Source organism: Pygocentrus nattereri, chromosome 5 (assembly GCF_015220715.1).
Source record: "Pygocentrus nattereri isolate fPygNat1 chromosome 5, fPygNat1.pri, whole genome shotgun sequence".
NCBI lineage: Eukaryota > Metazoa > Chordata > Actinopteri > Characiformes > Serrasalmidae > Pygocentrus > Pygocentrus nattereri.
Genome location: NC_051215.1, coordinates 46,903,424 through 46,923,375, shown reverse-complemented (window position 1 = coordinate 46,923,375; position 19,952 = coordinate 46,903,424). Strand labels below are relative to the sequence as shown.

The following is a 19,952-nucleotide window of genomic DNA, read 5'->3' as shown; positions in this document are numbered from 1 at the left end:
GGCAAAACACAAATGAATTCTTGAACAATTTATTTTTCTCATCACTGGATTATCAGATACAACAAAGATGTTTTTGGACAAGAATTTGCTATGATTTGGTTTCATCCTGCAGCCAGACATAACTGTCTTATTTTTCCACCAGTTCCTGTCCTGTATGTTCCGTTTACATCTGGTTTAATCCACCCAGCCTCCTCTTCTCTCAGATTAAATCCTCTTATACTTTCTGATTCCTGTCTGTTTTTTTCTGCTCAGAACAACGTGCGCCCTCTTGACCTCCACCTGGATTAACACTTGTCCTTTACAGGCTCTTAAAGGTCAGCAGGACGCCCTGTTCCACCACACTAGAGCTGCTGAAACAGACCTGTCTTCCCTTTGCCACATAAACAACACAGATCTAGTGTAGAAAAATATGGGGTGACATTGCCAGTCAAGCTGGTCACCAGCAAATGCTTGGGACATTGATATGCTGGTCAGAAGCAATGGAAGTTGATATTCTGAGCACCTCCATAACCAGCATATTATCACTGTCCAAAAAAAGAAAAAACAGGTATCCTCATCTTTGTCGATTTTTATTTTCCTCCATCATCCGAACACAGTAGACGTCCTTTACATTGTGTTACACTTTCACTCTAAAGACCAATAGAAATGCTCAAAAATCACACTTGGAATAAATTCTTGTATTAACTTACGTTAAAAGTTAAGAAAGTCTTTTGTCTTTTCCTGTAAAGCTGCTATTTTGGAAATACATGCCCATGGACAGTGATAGCTGTGTCTTGCATACTAGTATGGCATGCTGGAACTAGCATGGTCAGACAGGGTGACCAGCTAAACCAGCACCAGATCAGCTTAAACAAACCTTAATCAGCGAAGACCTAAGTCTGTCTTGTTTTAGTATGGTGAACCACTGCAGTGTTCAATGGACATCAAGGTTTAACCCCTTAAATAACCAGTGCCCATCTGCTGACACTTCTACAATCCAAGAATAGCTCAAACAGTTTGCACTGAATTGCCTGTAGTGACTAAATAATAAGCTTTAGGATGTAATAAGTCTGGGTTTTTAATGGGCTATTCCAGTTCTGACTGTTTTACAGTGTCCCAGTGTGCATATCCTCAACAGGCTACAACCTGTAACACTTTTCTATGTGGTCTACTTGAATCTCAATTATGAATGATTGCAAACACATGTCTATCGTATTGTCCAGGAGAAAGTCCAATTTAAAATTGAATAAAAAAACTTCTGAATGTACAACTGACTAAATTCCTTACTTCACCTACAAGTGCTAACAATGCTGAAGTGAATTAAAGGCCGCTGGGAATCAAACATAAGCTCAGCGTCTGAAGGCCCATGTTAGTATTTGCTGATGATGAACAACTTTAGCATTGTGGGCTTTTATGATTTAAGCTTTTAGTCTAAACCTCCGAACAGACTCACACCCAAGCACATGTTAGGCAAGCTGCTGTAGTACATTCCCTATGGACTTCTTAAATCCTCTACTGACATTCTGTCTTTCCAAAATTAGGACAAATCATGCCTGATGTTAGCTTTTAGCAGCTACACCCCAATCTCTGCAAGCTTCTCCGACAATAAGAAGATTGTTTAAAATGGTTTTGTCTTGTTTCCATTTAGATGTCTCATCTTTTCTATTTATAAACCATGTGTTACCATTATGTTTTCCATTTTTAAGCATCAACTGTTCCCCAGTCTCCTATACTGGTTTTATCTGGATGTGTAGCACACACGTGTGCCTTGGAACTGCTGTCCAAAATGTGTCAAATGACTAAGGCTTAATTGATTGAGTGGCCCACTGACCTATTATCCAGCACTATGGGAGTACCACTATCCTACTACCCAAGCTGATGATGACCTGCAGGCTAAAAACAGCAACTGATTTTGATATAGGAAGGATGCTGTGGTAGTTATACACAGATATCTTTGTGGGGGTGGGGGTGGGGGTGGGGGGGGTTCCATTTCATTTTCCAATGAGAGATGAAAAAGATTGAAATGCATGTAGAAGATTACACAGTTTTCAAAATGAACTGCTTTGGTGGCTGATGGATGTCAGCGTGGAGGTCTTAATTCCACAATCACAAGAGGAAGCAGAGATTATCCAGTAAAGGACAGGGAAGGCATTTCAGAAGGACAGATGAGAGAATTACATACAGGTATGATTAGTAATTCCACTTGTTAATGGTCGATTTTATAGTCAATCACACTATACTATACAGTGAACTCTCTTTTGCCCTTTCTCTGTACATGCAAACTGGATAGACTGGAGCTTTGGAATATTGAATTGTGTGTTTCAGCCAGGGTTGAGAAACACGATTCAGTCCTATTTTAACAAAAATTGTATTTATTGTGCTCCGACCAGAGAGACTTGGCTGTTGTTTATGGCCTTGGAGCTGCAGACTAGCACCCGCACTTAGGATAAGAGATGTGAGAGGCCAAGTTTGAACCGAGGTTTATGTGTATCCGTCTCATTTACCATGCTTACGTGTTAAGTCTTACACTCACTTGTTTAGCCACAATTAGGTATGTGCAATAGATTCTAACTTCTTGGTACTCTCTCTACCAAAGTGATAAGTGAGATATGTGAATGGGTGTAATCAGGAACATAGCCCCATTTCCTTAAAAGAGTATGTCTTGATTTAAACTCACTATTACAAATAAATGTAATGAATTTATATTTGTTTCGTTCATTGTATTTTTTTTAAAGGTGATGGTATGCGGAACAAGGGCAGTGCCGTGTTCCTTTGACTTGGTGAATTTCTACCCCATCGAGCACACAACATATACTTTCAGCTAACGTTAGGTACCGCTGGATTATCTCAGTAAAATGCAATCTTGTGAAACTACCCCAACTAATATAAGAAGTTTATTTGTTTGCTTTTTTTTTTTTTTTTTTTTAGTTTATTACATTTATGGCATTTGGCTGATGCTCTTATCCAGAGCGACTTACAATTTCATCATTTTACATAGGTAGGCCAAGGCTGTGTTAGGAGTCTTGCCCAAGGACTCTTATTGGTATAGTGTAGGGTGTTTGCCCAGGTAGGCATTGAACCCCAGCCTACAGTGTAGAAGGCAGAGGTGTTACCCACTACACTATCCAACCACATAGTAAAGTTATTTTACCCTGATATAGTTACTAGTTTGGTAGTTAGCCTAGTTGTAACAGTTAGCTACCTGGCCAATTTGTTTGAAAGTGCTCAGGGTAGTCAGCACGTTCCATTTTTTAAAAATGACATACGGTTAATGGAAAAGTTTGAATACACACGTTGATTTTCTAAGAAGCGGTCTTTATAGAGGACATGTTAACTTATTTTCACTTACAAAATATGCCATCTTACCAGGGCTCCCAAACTTTCATATACGACTTTACGAAGCAAATACACAAGTGGATGTAGGTAGAATCATCAAGAAAACTGGGAGGTGTCAGTCATTAAAATTTAAAAAGGGAGTTTGGTATGGGCCAGTCAAGCTCTCAGACACTGTCAGTTAACACAACATCCATATAATTGGCTCGGGGTCATTCGAAATCCATTCACACTGCCAGGCTAAACATGAAACACTTTCACTGCTTCAGAGTCAGTTTCAAAGTTTGTTCAGATGTATAATTGAGGGGATGTTTTGGGCAGTGTTAATACAGCATATACAAGTACACAGTGAGAGATTACATAAGAAAATAAAAAAAAATTAAACTCAAGATTCAGACAGAACACAGAGTTCTCTGGTCTCGAAGATCTCACTGGAGCTTAGAAATGCCAAGGATGTGTTGAGTCAATGATTTGATATCTGTTAATCTGGCATGAGGATCACTTCATTCCAGTGAAGCTTAGCTCAGTAAGACTTATCACTTTAAGTTCAGGCATGCGGCTGGTTAAGACTGCCAGATGGAGCTGTTTGAATGTTCTCTGTTAGAGAACTCAAACAGCTTCGTCCAGCAAATGCCCTGTCTGATTGTGTCCTGCTGAAGTCCTGTTGTAGTTTAAAATGCTGTTTGAGTGTCCTCCTGTTAAGTGTGCCATGTTTGAGTGTGCTTCCTTTCTTTATGCCCTATTAGAGTGTGCTCCAGGGGTGACTATTGGATCAGAGATTTAGGGGTGATGAGACAAGCACCACCAATGAGACAATGAGACAAGCACCGCCCTCCCCATAACCCAGACAGTGGTTGATTGACAGCCTGCAATATTAGCTTATATATATATATATATATATATATATATATATATATATATATATATATATATATACATATATATATATATATATATATATATATATATATATATATATATATATATGGCTAAAATATATAACTGTAATGTGTTGGCACATTGGAGTGTTAAAGTAAAGAAGTCTGCGCTACTAACTGGAGCCACCTTACCACAAACAGTCAAACTGTAACTGGCACTAGTGTGCACAGTTACTGCTACTTTAAATGAGCTCTGTTTGAGTGTGCTTTTTTAATGAGCTCTGTTTGAGTGTGCTTTATAAGTGTGTTCTTTTTAAGTGAGCTCTGTTTGAGTCTGTTCTCTTTAAGTGAGTTCTGTTTGAGTGTGCTTTTTAAATGAGCTCTGTTTGAGTGTGCTCCTTTTAAGTGAGCTCTGTTTGTGTGTGCTCCTTTTAAATGAGCTCTGTTTGAGTGTGCTTTTTAAGTGTGTTCTCTTTAAGTGAGTTCTGTTTGAGTGTGCTCCTTTTAAGTGAGCTCTGTTTGAGTGTGCTTTTTAAGTGTGTTCTCTTTAAGTGAGCTCTGTTTGAGTGTGCTCTGTTTGAGTCTGTTCTCTTTAAATGAGCTCTGTTTGTGTGTGCACTTTTTTAATGAGCTCTGTTTGAGTGGGCTTTATAAGTGTGTTCTTTTTAAGTGAGCTCTGTTTGAGTCTGTTCTCTTTAAGTGAGTTCTGTTTGAGTGTGCTCTGTTTGAGTCTGTTCTCTTTAAGTGAGCTCTGTTTGTGTGTGCACTTTTTTAATGAGCTCTGTTTGAGTGGGCTTTATAAGTGTGTTCTTTTTAAGTGAGCTCTGTTTGAGTCTGTTCTCTTTAAGTGAGTTCTGTTTGAGTGTGCTCCTTTTAAATGAGCTCTGTTTGAGTGTGCTCTTTTTAAGTGAGCTCTGTTTGAGTGTGCTCTTTTTAAGTGAGCTCTGTTTGTGTGTACTCCTTTTAAGTGAGCTCTATTTGAGTGTGCTCCTTTTAAGTGAGCTCTGTTTGAGTGTGCTCCTTTTAAATGAGCTCTGTTTGAGTGTGCTTTTTAAGTGTGTTCTCTTTAAGTGAGTTCTGTTTGAGTGTGCTCCTTTTAAGTGAGCTCTGTTTGAGTGTGCTCCTTTTAAGTGAGCTCTGTTTGAGTGTGCTCCTTTTAAGTGAGCTCTGTTTGAGTGTGCTCCTTTTAAATGAGCTCTGTTTGAGTGTGCTTTTTAAGTGTGTTCTCTTTAAGTGAGTTCTGTTTGAGTGTGCTCCTTTTAAGTGAGCTCTGTTTGAGTGTGCTTTTTAAGTGTGTTCTCTTTAAGTGAGCTCTGTTTGAGTGTGCTCTGTTTGAGTCTGTTCTCTTTAAGTGAGCTCTGTTTGTGTGTGCACTTTTTTAATGAGCTCTGTTTGAGTGGGCTCTGTTTGAGTCTGTTCTCTTTAAGTGAGCTCTGTTTGAGTGTGCTTTTTAAATGAGCTCTGTTTGAGTGTGCTTTATAAGTGTGTTCTTTTTAAGTGAGCTCTGTTTGAGACTGTTGTCTTTAAGTGAGTTCTGTTTGAGTGTGCTCCTTTTAAATGAGCTCTGTTTGAGTGTGCTCTTTTTAAGTGAGCTCTGTTTGTGTGTGCTCCTTTTAAGTGAGCTCTGTTTGTGTGTGCTCCTTTTAAGTGAGCTCTGTTTGAGTGTGCTCCTTTTAAATGAGCTCTGTTTGAGTGTGCTTTTTAAGTGTGTTCTCTTTAAGTGAGCTCTGTTTGAGTCTGTTCTCTTTAAGTGAGCTCTGTTTGTGTGTGCACTTTTTTAATGAGCTCTGTTTGAGTGTGCTCTGTTTGAGTCTGTTCTCTTTAAGTGAGCTCTGTTTGTGTGTGCACTTTTTTAATGTGCTCTGTTTGAGTGGGCTTTATAAGTGTGCTCTTTTTAAGTGAGCTCTGTTTGTGTGTGCTCCTTTTAAGTGAGCTCTGTTTGTGTGTGCTCCTTTTAAGTGAGCTCTGTTTGAGTGTGCTCCTTTTAAGTGAGCTCTGTTTGAGTGTGCTCCTTTTAAGTGAGCTCTGTTTGAGTGTGCCACTGTTAAATATGATCAGTTTGAGCATACTGTGAAAACACTGCATTGCATAAATTAACTTGAATACACTAATTAAGTCAAATGTGCCATATTTATTCAGTGGATATTAATAGTGCTCAATCTTTCTGACAATGAACAAAACACACTCATGTTTTAAAAAGTATGATTCAACACACTTCTACTGCTGATTTGATAAGGGCTGTGAATAAATAAGACAAACAAATGAAAAAAAGTGCCACTGCCTTATTTCCCTCCTCTCTGGCTCTGCCCGGCTGTCTGTATGTCGCTCTAGTGACGCATGAGTGCAGCTTTAATACCACTAAGAGCATCTGTTGCATATAAACCGTCCAATGTTGACCCTTTTATAATACAAAACACTCTCTTTCATTCACTTAGCTAAACTCAACATGTTTGTACAAAGTATTTAAGAGCAGGACGATTGATCTGGAATCTGATTTCAGCAGCACTATCAATTCAGTCAATTCAATAGGATTCAGATATAATAATCTTTCTGCCTAATTTGAAATCTCCAGTTACCCTTTAGATTGTGTTAAAATACCATTATGAACCAATCAATAAAAAAGGTGCAAAAGTACTTGAAAAAAAAAGTTACTTTAGCTTCCATTACAAATTAATAATGTTTTACCTTCTCCTGTAAAGTTCCTACAAGTTCATTCTAAGAGCAGCGATGTATACACTTACTGTACCTAGCTACAGGTTCCTACACAAGACATTTATTATATTATTATATGAGAAATTTCTGTAAGTCAGCAATACATGAGTAATACATAGATACTGGACATATTGTAGATTATTATTGAAGTATTATACAGCTATATCACTGTATAATGTATATATACATAACTTCTGTTGTTAATAGGGAAACTCTGAAATCTGAAATTAATTTGTGTGTGTGTGTGTGTGTGTGTGTGTGTGTGTGTGTGTGTGTGTGTGTGTGTGTGTGTGTGTGTGTGTGTGTGTGTGTGTGTGTGAATTCTATTTCAAAATAAATTTTAAGAGCAGAGACTAAAAAGCGACATGCAAAAATAGTTTATTAGCCTTCTATAAAACTTTGTTTCGTATTGTCTTTGTATAATTTCAATAGAGATCAAATATGTCTAACACAAACAGAGTAACCACTAAGAGTACATTTTCAGAAAGGTCTTAAGTATCTTCTGTACACTTAAGAGAAATACTTACACTAGTGAGTGTACTCATAACTGTTTGTTTGTGAGTGTATCTGGATACAATGCAGTTTCACTGAGGATAAAAACTGTAAAATCTGTAAAAAAGTGAAGGCTTTTGATCACCATAGATGGCAGGATAAAGACCTGTCTAATGGTTGGTTTTCTGGTTTTGGTTTGCTAGAAGAAACGTGCTGAAATGGTTAATTCTATTGTGTGTGTAACGTTGAACAATCTGAATTGTGAGTTCTGAGATTGAAACAATGTGAGGATTCAGATATTCTCAAAGTTACAACAACCTCAAAGGTAATCCTGCATAATGCTGTGACCTAAATCAGTGTGAGAGACACAGAGAGAGAGGGAGCCATTTGTCGTATTGCTCTGTTTATAAGGTTTCTAACCACACAAGTGTTTTCAGGCATTTGACAAAAGTCACAGAGAGATATTAGTCTGAGAGACTCAGAATTTCAGACATGCAATATCAATGATATTGCTTAGTCAGTACTAACAGCACAGAGTTCTTCTAACAGTTCTAAAGCCCAAGTCATTAATTATTTTAGGTGCACAATTGGAATCAGCCAAGATCAGCATGACCAGAGTTTGACCAAACACTCAGCAATCCAGCAAATTACTATTTTTATATTGGCTAGTCTGCTTAGTGACGTCCCCTTTGTTACACCTGTACCGAAATGTACCAGATTATACATTTATTTTCTATTTACCACTTTATTTGATTCACGTTAAGTGACTTTACCTTTTACAAATTTACAATGTCAGTCTGTCTCATTAATGAGCAAATAATGTTAATTTAGCTCACACAGTTTATTTTTTGGGTAAAAAAGGAGGCTAATAAAATCAGCCAAAACTCAGCCATCAACCAATTTGGCTGTAAAGAAATAGGAATCAGAATCAGCCACAATTCCAATTCATAAATTGGTGCAGCCCTTGTCATGTTGCCCTTTTTGTTGGTTTGGGTTCATCGCTGAAAATAGCCTGTCTGACAGTACTGGGCTATATGTATATTGGACAGTATTGGACTATATGTTCAAGCTTGTGGTCTACTTGTCACAGACTAGAGCACCATGAGTCACACATTTTGTCCTGATTCCTCTTCAGGGCATTTCTCAAAGTTGAATAGGCGAGGGAGAGTGGGAGTGGTTGGGGAGCTAAGAGAGATGGGGGATGTTGGAGAGATGGGGTCTTTCTTCCATCTTCTGCTGGTGGTCAGGACTAGGGGTCCTGCTTCCTCCACCAGCCCTTCAAAGAGCAACCCCAGACTCTGGCGAATCCGCGTGCAGAAGTGTGGGCAGCTGAAGGTGTAGATGATGGGATTCAGCACAGGGTTCATAAAAGCGAAGACTGTCGACAAAGGCAACCCCACCTCGACCAGTGCCACAAGCGATGAATCACTTGGAAAATACTGAGCCGTCACTTCCAGCATGCAGAAGAGGTGATATGGTGCCCAACAGAGGGCGAAGGTCGTGATTACTGAGGCAACCATCTTATTGAAGCTTCTGGATAGTCTCTCTGCACCAGCTGATGGAGAAACGGTGGAAAGCTTACGGGATGACTTGGACCTGTCCACTTTACCATTTCCCATTACACCCATTTGGTGGCTCGCCCGCCTCTGTCTGCGGGCACGGAGCTGCTGGGCAAAGTGTCTGTAACTCAAAGCGATGATGACCACAGGCAATATAAATGCCAGAAGCACCTTTGACACTGCAGTTGCCGTCTGCCGAACCTTGCAGTTCTGCTCCAGCATGATCAACGAGGAATAGATGGCAAAGTTATGGTAGCAAAGCTTCCGTCCGTCCCGTTTAACCGTCACGCGACGGAACACGTAGTAAGGGAAGGTGTTAACTGCCGCCCACAGCCAGCCTAGGGCACATACCTTGCAGGCAGATGCCACCGTACGGTGGTTCTGGCTCCAAACAGGCTTGGCCACCAACAGGCAGCGGTCCAGCGATATGGCAGCCAACAGGTAGGCAGAGACGAACATGTTGAGGAAGAAGACGGAGGCCTCGGCAGAGCAGAGCACCTGTCCCAGCTCCCAGCTGTGTCCCACTGCCAGGTAATGTGTGAAGAGAGGCAGTGTCAGCGTGGCCAGGAAGTCAGATAGGGCCAGATTGATAACCCACACCGCAGCCACGGTCTTCCGTCGCAGACGAAAGCCCAGCACCCACAAAACCAGCGCATTCTCTAGGATGCCTAGGCCAGAGACCACTCCCAGCACGCTGACCAAAACCAGGTTGACATGCGTGTTGTTGTTAAGGGAGTGGTTACGCATTGTTTCCAGCAGAGGGCAATAGAGCTGCTGTCCAGTGGAGGAGGAATTCGGAGGGAAAACGGTCATCATGACTGTGGGCTTAAAAGAGAGAGAAAGAGACACAGAGAAAAATAACCGTTAGATAGAAGAAGACAACCCTGCTGAAAAAAAAGGTGCAGCAGGTGTTCCATGTTGGTCTATTGCTGTTTTAGCTGGTCAATCAGCATGACCATGCATATACCAGCATCTAAAACACTACATATTAAGTTAAGTGATGCTTTTTTAATCCCACAAACGGGGAAATTCCACCTTTGCATTAAGCCCATCCATGAAGTGAAACACCACATGCACGGTAGTGAATACACACACACTAGGGTGCGGTGAGCACACTTGCCCAGAGCGGTGGGCAGCCCTATCCACAGCACCAGGGGAGCAATTGGGGGACAGGTGTCTTGCTCAAGGACACCTCAGTCGTGGACTGTCGGCACTGGGGATCGAACCGGCAACCTTCCGGTCACAGGGCCAATTCCCTAACCTCCAGCCCACGACTGCCCCCCCATATGCTGGTTTTTCTATCAAAGAAATAATTCATCTTGAGCCAACAATAATACATGGAGGTTCTATTACATATTATGTGGTAATGGATATCAAAATTTTATCAGTTACATTCTGATTAGCAAGACACACTATCGTGCACCTTTCTGTACACTGTTTTTTGTCAGGCAGCAAACACACACACAAAAACACATATTATCCTATTGAGTCACGGGGTGCTGTAGCCTATCCCAGCAGTCATTGGGCGGAAGGCAGCAAACACCCTGGACAAGTCGTCAGTCAATCGCAGGGCAGGCAGCAAACAAACTTTGTTAAACTTTATCAAACTAAATACCAGCTAGTTAGCAATAGCAAAGAGTTGCCTGCTCTGCACACTGTGATGACAATAGGTCTTTTGGAGCAGGGTCTGAGGGCTGGATTGAAAGGAAAACAGTATCATATTTTTACAAAAGGCTTTGAGAGTTTTTTCAAGTGGTTATTAAAACAGAGATGTTTTGTTAAATATATTTTGGTATATTAGCCTGTTCTGTTGCTTCGTCACTCTCCCTCTGCTGTTCATGTATGTACACTATATATGTAAAAAACAGAGCTCTGTGGTTCAGCCTTTTGCATATCAGTCAAATTAGCCTTCCAGTCAAAGCTGCTGGTTCCAGTAACAAGACCTATCGGACTGTCTGATGCTAGTCAGAATCCTGGCTTGCAAGGCTTCTTAGCTTCATTAGCCTCGCACCTCCCCTCAGTGCTAAACTGAAGTATATACTTTAAACACCAATGTTCCAGATCAACTACTGTACATCTGGGGGAAAAGAAAAAAAGGATGCTGTAATGAATTCATGTGAATTTGATGTAAAACCATTTTAATCACAATTGAATTAATGGATTAAATTGGACGACTAAAACATATTAGATTAGATTTATTACTCTATTTTATTACTTTTTTTTTTACAATTACAAAGGAACAATGAAAGATATTATGCAGGTATTGCATGACATGATCTTTTAAAAAAAGCCCAGACAAGATATCAGTCCTCATCCCCTGAAACTTTAATTGAACTGGAAATCATGTGACATGTGTACCAGAAACAGTCTCTAAACTAGCTGAGGGCTTTATCTCAGTTCTAGGTAGGGTTGCCCGAATGGAAAAACATATATATTCCAAATGTATTTTTCCAATATATTTTTGCACTGTACAAAAATGGCCAAAAATGTATTTGCTAAATATATTTATTCATATGAAAATGCATTTACTTATGTTTTTCATTTTTTTCTTTTTGCTTGTTTCTTTTTGTCGTATTAGATCTTTTCAATTGTATGTGCTGTTGTGGTGTAAAAAACCCAGCCTAATTCCAAATGGAGTTTTGCCAGTTTACTGGATGAAACCGCTGGACAAGACAATATGATAATGAAGGAAATATGAAAAATAGAAATCAAGTCAGAAAATCATGCTTAATATGAAAAGTTTAACCCAGAATCGAGAGAGCTATCAATCTGTCAATCCTTTCCGTGGCCTTCCTCCCAAAAAGAACTCGTCCTGTGTCTTCTCCAAAGCCCCCTCCAATTTTATAACCCCCACCAGACGAGCCCACATCATCAATAAGCATTGAATTGCTGTCAATTGAAGTGATAGTCGCCCCTCTAATCTATTTGTGCGTAGGTTTTGTGCATTTTATATATGTGTGTGTGTGTGTTTGTGTGTGTATGTGTATGTGTGTGAGTGTGTGTATGTCTTTGTGTCCTGATATCTTCCCCTTGAGCCAAACAGCATTGAACAGATAAGCTCTAGGCACAAAAGAACATCTACTCTAAACCCACGCAGTGGCACATTTTAAAATAACTCCTGTTGTGATTATATTTTTTAATACCATTGAATAACATATAACTGGAAGGGCAAGATCCCCAGTTCCCCTACACTGAACAGTACTGACATCTGTGTTTTACAATTTACTTTGCATATGTTTGTGTTTAGACAGCACTCACACAAAGAGTATTTCAAATAAACAAGATATCAAATCCTCAAGCTGCATTTTCACAGTGCATCAATACTGCGACTTGATTTTGTCAAGGTTAAAAATGAATTTGCTTATATTTAAAATGAAGATACTGGAATACAAATTAATTTCAGGTATTCCAAACATTAGAGTGTATTAGACCAGTATTTTGGCTATTTTCACATGTATTTGATAAATACACACACGCACACATTTTCTAAGCGGTCATCAGTCAGAAGGCAGGATAAGCCCTGGACAGGTCGCCAGTCCATCGCAGGGCAGACAGACACATTCACACACACACTGTAGCATGTCTTTGGACTGTGGGAGGAAACCCAAGCAGACACGAGGAGAACATGCAAACTCCACACAGAAAGGCCCTCGGTCACCCGGCCGGGGAATCGAACCTAGGTGAAGGTGAATATATGCTGGTACAGATTGATGTAATCAAAAAACAGAAGATATTTCAGAGGTGGGCATAAGTTGTGGCCAAGCACAGCCAGTAAGAGCTCAGGACTTGGGACAGCATAGAATTAGCACGAAGAGCAGAGCATTATGAAACAAATCACTGGACAGCACTCATCTTGGCAAGGACTTCTGATCAGAACAAACTCCAGGGTCTGGCAGATATCCCTCTAAAATTCTAGCTCTGATTGGTTACGTCAATGACATACTTTGAGGAAATCTTCTCAGCCAAACGTATAAAGTTAAACAGCTGCCTTGAACTTTGACTAAATTAGTCAAACGCTTTTTAAAAGTGTTTCAAAACAAAACAGAAGCAAAACAGAAACAAAACTCTTATATTGCAGTAAGACTTAGTAAAGCAGTGAGTTGAGCTTGTGATAACATCTACGTCCCACTATGAGAAAGTTCAGAGCTGGGTCAGTGTTCTCGTGGTTGTTGGGCTCAGCAGGGTTATACTCATTTAGACACGGTGACATAAATCCGTCAAATTATGACCTGAAAAACACTACACATGTGACGTTGGTGGTCCAGTTTCTCTTGGATTTATTGTGTGTATGTTTGGTCAGTTTTATTATGCATGCCCATTTCATCTCAAATGGGGATGAAAGACAGTCACTCTTGAAGATCTCATGGATCTCAAATGGCACGACTGAGACTGAGCACAAATCTCACCAATGAAGGTCGCATGTTCCTGTGAGCTAATGCTAACCTGATTAGCTTTGAAGTTGTGAAGTGCATCAACATTTATGGTAATTAACCTCTTCAAACTGTGCTACAAGTACATGCCAGCCTTGTCTTTGTCTGGTACAGCTTGGAAAATTACAAGTGCTTAAACCAGCAAAATCAACTGAAGGCGTTTCTTTCCAGGCTCTGTGCTTGTGACAATTGTATGTACAAGTGATAACAAGTGATTGTGTTCTGCTCAGGACGGTTTGCATCACTGACTCTGTATGTCCAGACTGAACGGTTTGGTCATACATCATTCTGTCTGCTTGGGGGCTTTTTTGCTGTTATTTTAAAGTCAGAGATGGAGACAAAAACAGATGAGAGAATGAGAGAGAGGAAAAGAAACTAAAACAGCATATCCTCTGTTGTAAAATTTACATAATATCTGATTACTGAAATTAAAAATGACATGACATGAACATGAAAAATGACTGGCATGAAAATAAGCTGGCTGGTGAATTTGTTTGCTGTGTGTATTGTGTGTGCATATAAATGTTAATGGTCAGTCCCTCAGGCGCCAGCAGGTCAGAGCAACAATTAAAGTGTGTCACTGATGTCAGTTTTTACTTGAACAGTTCGATCTATTGTCTATTCACACATAGTGATTGTTTGTGTCTAATTGTGACTCATCCTATTATCTTCCATTGAAATGCAGTCTTTTTTTGAGTGATGTTATTCTCCTTACAGTGACGAGTGAGTTAGTGCTTACCTCTGACACACCAGCTCTTTGGAAAGAGCAGCATGCACGGATGAGTCTCTGTGTGTGTGTGTGTGTGTGTGTGTGTGTGTGTGTGTGTGTGTGTGTGTGTGTGTGTGTGTGTGTGTGTGTGTGTGAAGAGAATGGAGGAGAAGCTACAAAAAGGCCAATAATTATGAGTCTTACATTGCATACCTGAGACTCAGTGACAGAGTGAGAGAACCCGTGGCAGAAAGTCAGCTATCACTCGTTACTCTGTTCCACAATAGTGAGGCCCTGGAAAACAGGACAGGCAGAGCAGAAAATTGCGTAAGAAAACTCTGCTCTATTCCAGAAACTCTAGATTTTCAGTTGGTTCCTGATAAACATCTACCTTTAAATTATACACTGTGTACTGGTTTCACTGCAGTTTCATTCAAGGAATGAAAATACAAGGTTTCAAAGTTAAGGTCAACAAAATGACGCAAACACAATGTCGAAACAGTGTTTTAACACGTTCAAATCTAAGGACCTGTGAGCAAGTCCAGACATCAGTTCCTCACTCTAATAGATACAAACCTTACACAGTAGTTTCATAGTAGCTACTTCTACTAATTCATTATTAGTAGTCATTTCATTATTAGTTCATAATAACAGTTAAGAACTGAGTAGCTTGTGCTTTTTAAGAAGATAAGCTAAATCACACACAGTCTGATGCCCTCGTCCTTTATCATTTTTGTCATTTCTTTTGCTTATTTTATTATTTTTTTTATCATCATAATTTTCATTTATCATTACTATTATCACATTAATATGACTTACAGTTTTATCATTTTGTTCTTACTCTACTTAGTAGTTATATTTATGTATATTTATGTATATTTATGTATTAAGTGCAGCTATATAGTACAACCCAATTCCAATGAAGTTGGGACGTTGTGTAAAACATAAATAAAAACAGAAATGATGATTTGCAAATCCTTTTCAGCCTATTTAAGATATTTAATGTTCAAATGGATAAACTTTATAGTTTTTTGCAAATATTCAATCATTTTGAATTTGATGCCTGCAACATGTTCCAAAGAAGTTGGGACAGGGGCAACAAAAGACTGGGAAAGTTGAGGAATGCTCAAAAAACACCTGTTTGGAACATTCCACAGGTGAACAGGTTAATTGGAAACAGGTGAGTGTCATGATTGGGTATAAAGGGAGCATCCCTGAAAGGTTCAGTCGTTCACAAGCAAGGACGGGCGAGGTTCACCACTTTGTGAACAACTGCGTGAGCAAATAGTCCAACAGTTTAAGAACAACGTTTCTCAACATGCAAAGTTCAAAAGCCAGCAGGACGATGCCAAGCCACATTCTGCACGTGTTACAACAGCGTGGCTTCATAGTAAAAGAGTGCGGGTACTAGACTGGCCTGCCTGCAGTCCAGACCGGTCTCCCATTGAAAATGTGTGGCGCATTATGAAGCACAAAATACGACAATGGAGACCCCAGACTGCTGAGCAACTGACGTTGTACATCAAGCAAGAAGCTTCAACAGTTAGCGTCCTCAGTTCCCAAACGCTTATTGAGTGTTGTTAAAAGGAAAGGTGATGTAACACAGTGGTGAACATGCCCCTGTACCAACTTCTTTGGAACATGTTGCAGGCATCAAATTCAAAATGAGTGAATATTTGCAAAAAACAATAAAGTTTATCTGTTTAAGCTCACTTTTCATTGTAGCCTAAGCCTAGATATAATACATTGTAGTTTGGTCCAAGACTTTTTCTCTTAACACCTGTTCACTCACTTTCCTTTAACACCTAATCACCGTAAAGGTCTCTGCACATTAGGTAAGGCTGGGTCACCTGAAGTTTTACAAGTCATTGCTCTGAGCTGAAACCACCGCCTTCCTCAAACTAGTAATATTACAGCATCTGCCTCTGTTAAAAGCATTTGAACAAGCACAGCAACATGTCACTCACCTTGGTTGAGGCATGTTGGACTTTGTCTCTTCTCTTTCTCTCTCCTTCTTCCTTCTGTCTGTTCTCTGTCTGTACTCTGCTTTCCTCCTCTTCATTTGAAGGGTTGCATCAGTGCTGTGGCCCATTCATCACCTTTTCCTCAAGGGGAGGGGCATGAAGGAAAGGTGTGTGTGTGTGTGTGTGTGTGTGTGTGTGTGTGTGTGTGTGTGTGTGTGTGTGTGTGTGTGTGTGTGTGTGTATGTGTAAGGAAATATATTTAATCCGTGTTTCATATTCTGTGGGATTCCCCATAAACACAAATAATACACAGTGAGTCATTAAATACTGTGCAAAAGTCAGAGACCACCTTTGATTAAGGCATTAAAGTTTCTGTTATTTTCATGAAGTCTACTTTCAAGTTCAATCTTAGATGAAATCTGATTATAAAATTATATTGACTCTGCATACTTTTTCTTGTTAACACACACACACACACACACACACACACACACACATATATATATATATATATATATATATATATATATATATATATATATATATTTATATTTTTTTCAATCTTTCTATAATTTTTTAACTCCAGCTTTGGAAACTCCTTTTCTTTAGATATTTTCTTTGTCTGACATTTTCATTTACATAGTGCTGTACAGTATGTAGGAAGACAGGTAGGTAGGTAGGTAGGTGTACCCTGCAGGGACATGAGGTCATGAAATGTATTCATGCAATTTATTTGCATTCATTTTTTCCTTCATGCATGCTGACCATAATCAAACACATTTTGAGTGGAACTCCAGCTTTTCCAGTGAAATTCAGATTCACAGTGCATAACATTTTAAGAATAGAAGTGATCTGGTCCGTCACTTTCTAGTCCCAGTCGCAGGACTGCTCTGCTCTAAAAGGCTTGGTTCAGCTCCTCAGCTAATCACCAACCCATGCAGTGTGTTGTGGGTCTCCCAGACCATCATTAGTCAAAGCTTACTGTCTGTCTCCACCTACTGGCTGAATTTGGTACAGTCACTTGTTCATAATAAAGTGAGTTCCAGTTGTATAGACTTTCTTCCTCCTATGGGATTGAGTGCCCTCTAGGGTGCCTTTTATGGAATAAATTATGATAATGTGCCCTCTAGAGCAATACAATTTAATACCAAATCTTAATGACTGCCTTTCTAGTGAAGAAAACAGGATGCAGTGCCCTATAAGGTGCCCTTACAATGGTTTAAACTTGGCATTCTTTATAAGCACCCTTACAATGAAAGAAGCTGCCATTATGAAATGAGTCTCAAAGGGTGCACTCCAGCGGAAAAAATGTGATGCAGTGCTGTAATGGGCGCGACTACATGTGTGAGAATGTGAAGAAATTTCATAGCGGATGTGACGTGGAGCCGTATAGGCGCCTTCACAATGGGATAACTTGACATTCCGTATAGGTGCCCTTCTGATGAAATAAAACTCATTAAGATGCTCTTAGATGCCCTTCCAAGTGAGAAAATATGATGAAGTGCCTTTGCAATAGAGACAAAATAATTCCTGTGAAGAAAAATGTGATGCAGTGCCCTACAGTCTCCCCAGCTGTGCCCTCCAGGGCAGTCTAGGAGTGCCTCTAAATACATTTTAAATTTACTTCTCGAACTCTACTTACATTCAAAACACAATGTATGGCTGCTAACAAACAAGAAATTTCTGCTTTTTTGCAAAAAATGATAAACACCGATAAGTTAGGCTAATATCTAGCTTGCATTTTGATGTGATCTCATCTGCACTGTCCTTTTTTTTTGCTTTTCCATGTGAATTAATCCATCCATCCATCCATCATCTAAGCCGCTTCTCCGTCAGGGTCGCGGGGGGGTGCTGGAGCCTATCCCAGCAGTCTTCGGGCGGAAGGCAGGATACACCCTGGACAGGTCGCCAGTCCATCGCAGGGCAGACAGACAGACACAGACAGTCACTCACACACTCACACCTAGGGGCAATTTAGCATGTCCAATTGGCCTGACTGCATGTCTTTGGACTGTGGGAGGAAACCGGAGAACCCGGAGGAAACCCACGCAGACACGGGGAGAACATGCAAACTCCACACAGAGAGGACCCTGGCCGCCCGGCCGGGGAATCGAACCCAGGCCCTCCTCGCTGTGAGGCGACAGTGCTACCCACCAAGCCACCGTGCCGCCCGTCGTGTGAATTAAATGAAATAAAAATTATATTAGGTTAACTGTATTTGATAATAAAAGGCAAAGTAAATTGTTGACTGATGACACAAGTTTAAAATACTCATTTGTATTGTTAAAAACTTACATCTGTTCCATCCATTTGAATTTCAAGTTTAGCCACACCCCCTTTGGAGTGTTCAGCTATCAGGGACAGCAGCTGTAGCACTGACATCCTACTATAGTGTGTGAGGTACACACACTAAGGTAGTGAACCCTTCAGCATGATGTGCATTTCTGTGTAAGTTTCACCAAAAATTAGATCCGATTTTCATTTCAGTCTTAACATTAGGAAGAGAACCTAATGAAACAACACAAACGCGCACACATTATATAAGCCGCTTATCCTTCTGGGCTGCAGTCACTGGGTGGAAGGCAGGAAACACCCTGGACAGGTCACCAGTCAGACACACAGACATTCTCACACTCATTGATATATAGGGGCCCTTTAGCAATTTAGAAACCCAGAAGAAACTCACACAGAGATGAAAAGAACATGCTGACTCAACACAGAAAGACCCTGGCCACTAAAATGGGGAATTAAACCCATCACAGACACACGTATACACATACACACTCACACACGTTTTCTATACTGCTTATGGTCCACAGGGTGTGAGGATAAAACAATAATCGTTTTTTATTCATTTATTGAACAAAGGAATCCAACATTATACTGTATTTTGGTTGCCAACTGATTGTGACCCTTTCAAATGATCAGTTTGATGTAGGGAATAATTAGGAGATGAAATCACTGGGATGACAATCAGGTGTGAGTGTTGCTGCCCCTACAACCTGGGTCTTCACCATTAACGTCTGGTCTTTACCACACATGTTTGTTAGTGCATGCCATGTCTCAGTTAAAGAAGGCTTCTGATGGCTAAGCTGGAGGAGGTTCCATAACAATGTGTGAAGAGTGTAATCTTCACAGATCCACTGTCAGGCAGATACAAACAGAGGAAATTCAACACCAGTGTTACCATTCCCAGCAGTGGTCATGCAGCAAAAATGTTTCCAAGAGTAAGGTGTAGAATATTCTGGGAGATCACAAAGAACCCCAGGGTAACATCCAAAGATGTCGTCCCCTCTTAAACTAATGTCAGTGTTCCTGAGTCCATAATCAGGCAAACACTGGACACGAATTGTATGCATGGAAGGAGAGCATGGAGAAGGCCACAGCTCTCCAGGAGGAACATTTCTGCCTATTTAAAGTTTCTTAAAGTCTACCTGTCTTTCTCTCTAACCTATAGGTAACTAGCAAAGATACTTTCTCTAGACAGACAAAGCACTTCTTGTAAGTCCCTCTGGATAAGAGTGTCTGCTGAATGTTGTAAATGTAAATGTAAATGTTAAATACAGATCTAATGGCTTTTAGATCTCTTTTTATATAGAAATCCATATAATGCAACAGGGTCCACAGTCTTTCAGCAGCACTGTGGGTAATACAGTACGCTTTCTTTAAAGTTGTAAAGAGAGAGGTTTACCAATTATGCTTTACTAAATACTAATGTGTGTGCACTGCAAGTGCTTTATAGAGAGCTGTATCACATTTTAGCCTAGCTGCCCAGGTAAGGAGCCAGCTAACTGAGTGGGTAGCTTGCTTTGCTGATTCTATGCTAACTTGCTGAGTGAGTTTGGAAATGGCAAATTCAATTAACTTAAGAGAGGAGTCGGCATAGGGCTATCCTA

At 40.1% G+C, this 19,952-nt stretch overlaps 1 protein-coding gene across 2 annotated transcripts; it reads right to left on the bottom strand.

Moving 5' to 3' along the window:
- Positions 1–7,256: 7,256 nt before the first annotated feature.
- On the bottom strand, positions 7,257–16,147 carry LOC108434759 (prostaglandin D2 receptor 2). Of its 2 annotated transcripts, none has more exons than XM_017710121.1 (3): positions 16,060–16,147; positions 14,306–14,386; positions 7,257–9,778 (listed from the first exon to the last, which is right to left on the bottom strand). In XM_017710121.1, exon 3 carries the CDS (start codon positions 9,767–9,769, stop codon positions 8,501–8,503), a length of 1,269 nt encoding a protein of 422 aa, XP_017565610.1. In that variant the 5' UTR covers positions 9,770–9,778; positions 14,306–14,386; positions 16,060–16,147; the 3' UTR covers positions 7,257–8,500. The 2 variants fall into 2 exon arrangements, with proteins under 2 accessions (XP_017565610.1, XP_017565611.1); XM_017710122.1 differs by having other exon boundaries at positions 14,306–14,365; positions 16,060–16,144.
- Positions 16,148–19,952: the final 3,805 nt, after the last annotated feature.

What these genes read in the sequence shown, in the direction of transcription:
- LOC108434759 (XM_017710121.1), bottom strand. Translation starts at nt 9,769, where the DNA reads ATGATGACCGTTTTCCCTCCGAATTCCTCCTCCACTGGACAGCAGCTC.